At 54.9% G+C, this 9502-nt stretch overlaps 2 protein-coding genes across 3 annotated transcripts in view; both read left to right on the top strand.

Moving 5' to 3' along the window:
- Window positions 1-313: 313 nt before the first annotated feature.
- CELA1 (chymotrypsin like elastase 1) lies at window positions 314-4572 on the top strand. 2 transcript variants are annotated; one of them, XM_042811293.1, is made up of 9 exons: window positions 314-358; window positions 486-629; window positions 731-813; window positions 1171-1271; window positions 1888-2013; window positions 2548-2684; window positions 3636-3781; window positions 3856-4005; window positions 4476-4572. In XM_042811293.1, exons 2-9 carry the CDS (start codon window positions 590-592, stop codon window positions 4485-4487), a joined length of 795 nt encoding a protein of 264 aa, XP_042667227.1. In that variant the 5' UTR covers window positions 314-358; window positions 486-589; the 3' UTR covers window positions 4488-4572. The 2 variants fall into 2 exon arrangements, with proteins under 2 accessions (XP_042667227.1, XP_042667226.1); XM_042811292.1 differs by lacking the exons at window positions 314-358; window positions 486-629 and having other exon boundaries at window positions 664-813.
- Window positions 4573-5317: 745 nt separating this feature from the next.
- The window catches only part of LOC122156522 (bridging integrator 2-like), a 7026-nt gene continuing 2841 nt past the window's right edge, over window positions 5318-9502 (top strand). The window contains 7 exon segments of the mRNA XM_042811291.1: window positions 5318-5501; window positions 6838-6918; window positions 7841-7895; window positions 8042-8136; window positions 8235-8330; window positions 9159-9266; window positions 9348-9433. Of these exon segments, the coding sequence (XP_042667225.1) occupies window positions 5427-5501; window positions 6838-6918; window positions 7841-7895; window positions 8042-8136; window positions 8235-8330; window positions 9159-9266; window positions 9348-9433 (596 nt within the window). The 5' untranslated portion in view covers window positions 5318-5426.

The following is a 9502-nucleotide window of genomic DNA, read 5'->3' on the forward strand; positions in this document are numbered from 1 at the left end:
TTCACTTGGATTACGCCCTGCCAGAAGCGTGCCATTGCCGAAGGACCCCAGAACAGCTTCCATTCATTTCTAACAGGCAGAAAATATACATGGGCTGGATTCCTTTTTCTTTATTCATTTTGCCAAAAGTCAGTTTCTTTGTGACAGACCGAAATATTTCAGCTCAACAAATACACAGAGGTAGAAAACATGAGGTTTCATGGGGAAAAATTGTCTCTGATTAATCACCTCTTTGTTTTCATCAGCACAGAAGGGCACACACAGCAGAGGCACAGCCCAATTCTACCCATGGCAATCCTGAGCCCCCAGAAGTCAAGATATGGCCGTGCAGGTGCTCTGTGCTGATAGCTGAAGCCAGGTGAGCACATCCTGCCCCCATTGTGAAAAATGGATTAAAATAAACGAGTTTACTGCAGCTTGCTTGCATTGAGGCTACTTTTAGCTCTTGGCTCCCGACTTTCATGGCCATGTGTGTTTTGGAAAAGGGACCAAGGCTGCTTGATAGGGCCAGGCCACCTGTGGGGCTCCCATACCTCGTCCTCATCCCCTATAAAGCAGCGTGAGGTGAAGTCTTGGCCACGCTGTCACCATGCTGCAGATCCTGCTCCTCGCTGCCCTCGCACTGTGTGGTGAGTTCCTGTGCCCAGGGCTCGTTAGCTGCTAATGAGCTCACAGATTTGGGGCTCCAGGGAGCAATGGGCGCGCGGCTGTCACTGTCCTTTCCCCACAGGATGCCATGCAGAGCCGGGTTCTGGTGGGATGCAACGTGTGGTTGGGGGGACCGAGGCTCCATCACATGCTTGGCCCTCACAGGTGGGTTGTGTTGGGGACTGGTGATGAACCCAGTGGGATTCCATCCTATTTGGTCTCCCATCCCTTTGGATCTCCCATCTCCTTGAGCATCCCATCCCCTCAGGGCTCCCATCTCCTTCAGGCTCCCATCCCTTCTGGGTATCCCATCCCCTTGGTTCTTCTGTTCCCTTGGAGTTCCCATCCCCTTGGATATCTTATCCCTGTCTCCTTGGGTCTCCCATCTCCGTGGGTCTCCTGTCCCTTTCAGGCTCTCTTCCCTTTGGGTCTCCCACCCCCTTTGGGTTTCCTGTCCCCTTTGTGTTCCCACCCCCTGGGAGCTCCCGTTTCCACATCTCACCCTGTGCTGTTTCCCCCCAGATCTCCCTCCAGTATTACTCCAGGGGCAGCTGGCACCACACCTGTGGAGGGTCCCTCATCCGACAGAACTGGGTGATGACAGCAGCCCACTGCGTAGACAGGTGAGCAGCCGTGGGAGCCCCACTGTCTCCTGAAAATGCCGTTTTTCCATCAAAAAAAGAAAAAAAAAGAGAAAATTAGCTGTCCCCACCCAGAGAGTGTCAGTCCTTTCTGTTAAGGACTGGGGGTCTTTGCTGATCTTTCCAGTAAGGAGAATGATCCCTGCAAGCATCTTCTTGTACGGATGACTCTTCACTATGGAACCATAGGATGGTTGGGCTGGAAGAACCCCTAGAGATCATAGAACCATAACCATAGAACATTGGGCTGGAAGGGTCCTGAAAGATCATAGAACCAGAGAATATTGGGCTGGAAGGGTCCTGAAAGATCATAGAACCACAGAATATTGGGCTGGAAGGGTCCTGAAAGATCATAGAACCGTAGCATTATTATTCCTCCTTTCTATCCCTGTGTCTATGGTGTCAATAAAGAATTATAAGTTTCTATTGCACACACACAGAAAGCATGAATGTATACATGAGGAACACTGAGTTAAAAACGGGATTTGATTATTCTCCGTTGAGTCTGTTCATCAAAGCCAAGTCACTTCCTCAGTCCTGCTGCGTTAACCCTCGAAGCAATGGCAGCGTGGGTCCTGATCCTGTGCTCTTTTTGCAGTAACCTGAATTACCGCGTCGTCGCCGGTGACCACAACATCTACCAGAGCGAGGGCACCGAGCAGACCTTCAGCGTCAGCAGCATCTACATCCACCCCAACTGGAACTCCAACAACGTGGCAGCTGGGTAACGCGCCCGGGGAGGGGGGTCGTCAGGAGGGAGAGCTGCAGGGAGATGGGGGTTTCTCCAGGTGCTCTACAGCGCCCTGCGCATCCTCCCCACAAAGATGGTGAGGGGCCTGGAGCATCTCTCCTATGAGGAAAGGCTGAGTGATCTGGGTCTGTTCAGCCTGGAGAAAAGAAGGCTGAGAGGGGACCTGATCCAGGTCTATGAATATCTGAGGTGTGGGGGACAGAATGGCGAGGATGGACTCTTTTCAGTGGTGAGCAGAGACAGGACAAGGGGAAACGGCTGGAAATTGAGCATAGGAAGTTCTGCACCAATGTGCACAAGAACTTCTGTACAGTGAGGTGACGGAGCACTGGAACAGGCTGCCCAGGGAGGTGGTGGAGTCTCCTTCTCTGGATATGTTCAAGACCTGCCTGGATGCTGACCTGTGCAACCTGCTGTAGGGAACTGCTTTGGCAGGGGGTTGGACTCGATGATGTCTGGAGGTCCCTTGCAACCCCTACAATGCTGTGATTCTGTGATTCCCCACAGCTACGACATCGCGCTGCTCCGCCTGTCGGGTTCTGCCACGCTCAACAGCTACGTGCAGCTGGCGGTGCTGCCCAGCCAGGGCACAGTGCTGTCCAACAACTACCCCTGCTACATCAGCGGCTGGGGGCTGACCCGCAGTGAGTGCCACCGACACGGGCATCCCAGGGACACTCATCCCCAAATGCCTGAAGATTTTAGGGAATTGGGGTTGCTTGTCAGGTTTTGGAAGTGGGTTGAGGTCCCACGAGGCGTTGTGCATGGGGACGGATTTGGTGGTGCGAATGCAACGGGGAGTTTTGTGGGGATCAACAAAAATCCCCCAAAAATGTGGGAAAATGGGGGAGGTTCGTCCTTTCTGGAAGTGAATTGAGACCCTACAAGGCAAGGAGATGCTCATGGTTGGATGGGATCATGAAATGTACTGGGGGGGTTTTACGGGACTCATCAAAATCTACTGAAAACAAAAAGAGGGGAGGTAAATCCTTTTTGGAAGAGGGTTGAGGTCCCACAAGACATGAAGATGCTCAGGGTTGGATGCGATCATGCAAAATTTTGGGGGGGTCTTCCAGATCTTGCTAAAATTCACTAAAAATGTGGGAAAAATGGGAGAGGTTAATCATGGAAGTGGGTTGAAGTCCTACAAGGCGTCCTATAAGGGATGGATGTGGTCATGCAAATATCTGGGGAGATTCTGTGGGGTGCCTAAGGTTGGATGCGGTCATGAACATATTTTGGGGTGTTTTATAGAGCTCACCAAAATCCCCTAACAAAATGGGGAAATGGAGGAGGTAAATCCTTTTTGGAAGTGGGTTGAAGTCCTACAAGACGTGGGGATGCTCAGGGTTGGATGAGGTCATGCAAAAAATGTTGAGGAGTTTTACAGGGCTCACGAAAATTCATTAAGGATGTGGGAAAATGGAGGAGGTTAATCACTTTTGGACACGGGAGGAGGTCCCTCGTGGGACGGATGTTGTCGTGCAAATATTTTCAGAGGTTCTATGGGATGCTCAAGGTTGGATGCTGCCGTGCAAATATTTTGGGGGTGTTATGGGATCTATGGGTTTTAATGGACCCTTGGTCACTTGCAGCCAATGGGCAGCTGTCGAGCGTGCTGCAGCAGGCGTACCTGCCCGTCGTGAGCTACAGCACCTGCTCCAGGCTCTCCTACTGGGGCTCCACTGTCAAGAACACCATGATCTGTGCCGGCGGGGACGGCGTGCGCGCCGGCTGCCAGGTACAGCCCTGTCACCTCACTGCCTCAACCCCCAGCCCTGTTACAGCCCCACTCTGATGGGTGCCCCTCCATAGGGCGACTCGGGAGGCCCCCTGAACTGTGCAGTCGATGGGGTGTACCAAGTGCACGGCATCACCAGCTTCGTCTCCAGCTTGGGCTGCAACACGCGCAACAAGCCCACCGTCTTCACCCGCGTCTCTGCCTACATCTCCTGGATATCCAGCGTAAGGAGACGGGGTGGAAGGGTTTTGTTTTTTCCAGTGGGGTCGTGCAAAGGGGGCTTGCATGGCTTCTCCACCCACTGGGAAGGCGTGGAGCACCCAAGAGGAAATGGAGAACCCAATAGGGAATGGAGAACCCAATGGGGAATAGAGCACCCAGTGGGGAATGGAGAACCCAAGGGGAAATGGAGAACCCGATGGGGAATGGAGCACCCAGTGGGATGCGGAACACCCAACAGAGAGTGGAGAACTCCAAGGGAAATGGAACAACCAGTGGGGAATAGAGCATCCAGTGGGGTGTGAAGTACTCAACAGGGATGGAGTATCCAATGGGGAATGGAGCACCCGAGGAATAGGGCATCCAATGGGGCATGGAGCACTCAGTGGGGTGTGCAGCACCCATTAGGGCCATGCTAGCGACTCAATGGGAGTGCTGTGGATTTGTGGGGTTACACTCCTTGTTCTCCCTCCAGGTGATCTCTTAGAACAAAGCAGCAGGAGGAGGAGAACCCCAACCCCAGCTGTGAGTGTGGACATAGAGCATTTCAGCTGGGGACATTTATGTCTCAAAGCTAGCATCAATAAATTGTGTTTTTCAGCGAGAACGTGCTGGCTGTTGTTTCTCCTCAGCAAGGCTGGGGATGCCCTGCCCCACTTCTTTTGCCTGTGTTCATGCAATTCTTCTCCAATCTCATCATTTGCAGTATCCTTTTTGTCAGGTTCCTTTTGGCCAGGCCCCCCTCTGCCTTGCACATACTCTTGGAAAAAACAACCAGGCCTGGAAAGCCGAAGTGTCCTTGGATGAAAGAAGGGAAAAACTGCTCCCCTGAGGAGCAGGAAGCTGTCAGGGGAAGGACTTATTGTAGACCCTCAATCCCATCCCCATCCCCATCCCATCCCTGTCCCCATCCCCATTCCATCTCCAGCTCATCCATGTTCTATCCCATCCCCATTCTCATTCCACCCCACACACCATCCCCATCCCCAACCCCTTCCCCATGCCACCCCCATGTCCCACAGTGCCTCGTGCTCCCCACACCCCCCGCTGGGCTTGAGGACATCCAGAGCAAATTCATTTGCAGTGAATGAGAGGGGATGGATGTGGTGCTGTTATCACCTCTCCTGGTGCTGCAGGGTCGAAGCACAACCACGCGCCCCACTGGTGAGCGGCTGATGGCGCTCGAGGTGGGAAACAAACAGCAAAGAATTGCAGAAGTGAGTCCAAAAGCAAAATTGAAACTCAAAACAGAAACGTGGGTGAGAAGTGCCGCGGCTCGGCTGTGTGTTCTCCCCTTCCCGTCCCACCCCGTGGTTGTGTGTTTCGGGGGTGCCCGGAGCTCAGCGGATGCATCGCTTCGAACTTCCGCAGCAGAAACCAAACCACAGCTGATGCTGCAAGCAGAACCCTGCAGCCATCAGCAACCATGGCTGAGGGCAAGAGCGGGGCCGGGCTGTTCGCCAAGCAGGTCCAGAAGCACTTCAGCCGGGCACAGGAGAAGGTAGGGCATGGCCTCACCACCCTCAGCTTGCATTTTTTGGTTGGGTTTTTGCAGGGTGAGGGGGGGCAGCCCCGATGGGCTCTGCTCGCCATGCACCTCTCTCCTCCCATGGGTGCTCACAGGGTATCCGGTTGGGTGCCCCACAGTGCTGCAAGGCTTCAGTTTTGCAAGCTGCTCCTCACAGCCCCCCGAAATGCTTCATAAAAGTGGGATTTTCTCCCCAAAAGTACTTGTGGTGCAGGCCATGGGGTGGGTGATGCTGGAACGGGGTTCTATGGGACTGTCCCCAAGTCCCCCAGGGCCAACAGAACCCAGGGTCAGGATGGCCCCGCAGTGCGGGTGCAGCCCATGGCAGGAAGTGGGGGGAAGGGCTGCGGAAGTGGGCTGAAATGGGGCGATTGGCCGTGGCTGGGGGACATTTCAACCCCAACAATGGAAGGAGCAGCTCCCACAGTTCCTGGTTAGGGCTAAATTCAGCTCTTCCGTGACCGTATCAGCCCAGGACACGCTTCCGTGGTTCTGCGGTGAGGACATGGGGGTGGCCTTCACCCACAGCTATTCCTCCTCCTCTTCCTCCTTGCAGCAGTGTCACCAATTCCCACTGGGGCAGCACTTTAGGGCTTCATTTGCATCAGTATTCACCCACTGTATGACACCCCGACCCATCTCTCTTCCATTCTCACACCATCCCCATCCCATCCCTGTTCCACCCCCACACCATCCTCGTTCCAATCCCATACCATCCCCGTTACATTTCTCTTCCATCCCCATACCATCCCCACGCCATTCCTGTTCCATCCCTGTTTCATCCCCATACCATCCATGATCCATCCCTGCATCATTCCTGTTCCACCCCCTTACCAAATCTGTTACCCTCATCAAATCTGTTCCATCCCAACACCATCCCCACCCCTCTTCCATCTCCATCCCATTCCTGCTCCATCCCCACACCACCCCCATCCCATTCCTCATCCATTCCCATAACACCCCCATACCACCCCTGTTCCATCCTCATCTCATCCCTGTTCCATTCCCACACCATCCTCATGTCATCCCAATGCAGTGGTGCTGTGGGGAGCATAGGGCTGCATCCGTCGGATTTCACAAATGAAGGCAGTCTTGACTGGGGACACACTGTGTTGGTTTGGCTCCCCGAATCCACAAATTTCCCCTAAAAATGAAGAGCATTAAGGGATGCGCAGAAGTTTGGCATCCCTTGAGCACAGCTCGGTTCAGTTGGGCTCCGCGTTGAGGCAGTCAGGTCCTGGGCATCCTTTGGGGCTCTTCCAGCATTTTGCCCACTCTCCATGCTGTCGCCTTCCCCTTTCCATCCCAGGTTCTGCAGAAGTTAGGCAAAACCGTGGAAACCAAAGACGAGCAGTTTGAGCAGAGCGCAAACAACTTCCAGCTGCAGCAGGTGGCACCAGGGAGCAGAGGGGACTGGGGGGAGAGGGTCACTCCGTGCCGCCCCCATGTCGTCTGCATGTCATCCCTGTGACTTCCCTGTTCCATCCTCATACCATCCCCATTCCATCCTCATGCCATCCCTATGCGATCTCCATACCATCCCGATTCCGCCCCTGTTTCATCCCCATGGCATCTGCAAGTTCTCCCCCTCCATCCCTGCTCCATCTCCATGCCATCTGCATTTCATTCCCATACCATCCGCATCCTATTCCTGTTCCACCCCCACATCACCCCCATTCCATCCCTATTCCGTTCGCACATCATGCCAGTGCCATCCCCATGCCATCCCTGTACCATTCCCATCCCATCCCTGTACCATTCCCATCCCATTCCTGTACCATCCCCACGTCACCTCCATGCTATCCCTACTCCATCCCCATTTTATCCCAATGGCATTCCTGTACCTTCCCCATGCCATCCCTGTGCCGCCCCTGTTCCATTCTGGTGCAATCCCCATTTCATCTCATCCCTTCCCTGTACCATCCTCCTTTCCATCCCCATCCCACCCCACCATCACTCCAATGCAATCTCCATCCCATCCTCATTCCTCCCCAGTGCCACCCCAATTCCATCTCCTTCCCATCCCCATCTCATTTCCTCCCCCATGCCATTCCTGTTCCATCCCCATCCAACCCCAGTGCCACCTCCATCCCATCCCTGCTCCATCCCCACCCCAGTGCCACCCCCATGCCATCCCTGCTCCATCCCCATCCAACCCCAGTGCCATCGCCATGCCATCACTGTCCCATCCCCAACGCACCCCCATCCCATTCCACCCCCCCCACTCCCCACACTCTCTTGGGGCTCGAGGGCATCCCCACCCCAGGGGCTCCAACCTGCCCCCTTCCCCCCCCAATACAATTGCTTTACAGAATGAAGGCAACAAACTCTACAAAGACCTGAAGGCTCTTGTCGGCGCAGTGAAAGGTACAGAGCAATGCTCCTTTTGCACACCATGGGCAGTGAAGCACAGAGCATCCGGGGGGGGGTGGAGGGTGGGGGGTTGTCAGGCCCCGTGCTGCATTTCCTCACCACGCATCCCAACTTTTGCAACCCCCCCCCCATCCCTGCAGTGATGCACGAGAGCTCACGAAAAGTGACCGAAACACTGCAGGAGATCTACAGCACCGAATGGGACGGACATGTGGAGCTGAAGGCCATCGCAGACGTGAGCACTGCTGTCCTCTGAGGGTTGGGGTCACAGGGATGAGTCCATGGGGACAGAGCCCGGCACGTCCCTGATTCCCATCCCTTTCCCTCCTGCAGAGCAACGACTTGCTTTGGGAAGACTATGAGGCGAAGCTGGGCGACCAGGCACTGCGCCTGATGGAGAACTACCTGGCTCAGTTTGGGGACATTAAGGCACGTGGGGTGTGACTGTGTGGCATGGAGTGGCGTGGCACGGCATGGCATGGGATGGGGTCGGATGGGATGAGAAGAGATGCTGTGGTGTGGCAGGGCATGGCATGGCATGGTAAAGTGCAGCACGGCACAACACGGCGTGACGTGGCATAGTGTGGTGTAGGATGGGATGGGATGGCACAACAAGGCATAGCACAGCATGGTATGGCACGGCCTGGTGCAGCATCGCATGGCACAGCACAGCATGGTACAACAACACGGTATGGAACCGCATGGCACAGCATGTGGTTTCAGGTGACACATGGCACAGCATGACATTGTGCATCATGGCATGGCATAGCATGGTGCAGAAAGGCTCAGAGTGGCCGTTGGCATGGCATGGCATGATGTGGCATAGCACAGCATGGCACAGAATTGCATGGTATGGCATGGCATGGCATGGCATGATGTGGCATAGCACAGCACGGCAAGCATAGCACAGCATAGCACAGAATTGCATGGCATGGCATGGCATGGCACAGCATGGTGTGGCATGGCACATCATGGCATAGAATTGCATGGCATGGCACAGCATGGCATAGCACAGCATAGCACAGAATTGCATGGCATGGCACAGCATGATGTGGCATAGCACAGCATGGAACAGAATTGCATGGCTTGGCATGGAATGGCACAGCATGGTGTGGCATGGCACATCATGGCATAGAATTGCATGGTATGGCACAGCATGGCATGGCACAGCATGGCACAGAATTGCACGGCATGGCACGGCCCAGCACAGCACGGCACGGCACTTTTCCATCTCTCTGAGGCCTCTGCCCCACTCAGGAGCGCATCGCCAAACGCAGCCGCAAGCTGGTGGACTACGACAGCGCCCGGCACCACCTGGAAGCACTGCAGAACGCCAAGAAGAAGGACGAGGCCAAGATTGCCAAGGTGGGTACAAGCTCCTCCGGGAGAGGGCTATGCCCCACTGACATCCCCCCTAACCCCCATAACCGCTCCGGACCCACACAGGCTGAGGAGGAGTTCAACAGAGCGCAGGCGGTGTTTGAGGAGCTGAACCGGGAGCTGCGGGAGGAGCTGCCCGTGCTGTATGGGAGGTACTGAGCTGCCCCAACCCGCAGCCCCCTCCCCAAAATCCCCCCTGAAAAAGCTTTGCAAACACACAT

The sequence above is a fragment of the Centrocercus urophasianus genome, unplaced genomic scaffold (genome assembly GCF_019232065.1).
Source record: "Centrocercus urophasianus isolate 14NV4802_14NV808 unplaced genomic scaffold, USGS_Curo_1.0 seq_126, whole genome shotgun sequence".
NCBI classification, from domain to species: Eukaryota; Metazoa; Chordata; class Aves; order Galliformes; family Phasianidae; genus Centrocercus; species Centrocercus urophasianus.

Coding starts and splice junctions, on each gene's coding strand:
- CELA1 (XM_042811292.1), top strand. CDS start 664: ATGAGCTCACAGATTTGGGGCTCCAGGGAGCAATGGGCGCGCGGCTGT. Junction 2,014..2,547: donor TCCAACAACGTGGCAGCTGG/GTAACGCGCCCG, acceptor GATTCCCCACAG/CTACGACATCGCGCTGCTCC. Junction 2,685..3,635: donor CGGCTGGGGGCTGACCCGCA/GTGAGTGCCACC, acceptor GGTCACTTGCAG/CCAATGGGCAGCTGTCGAGC.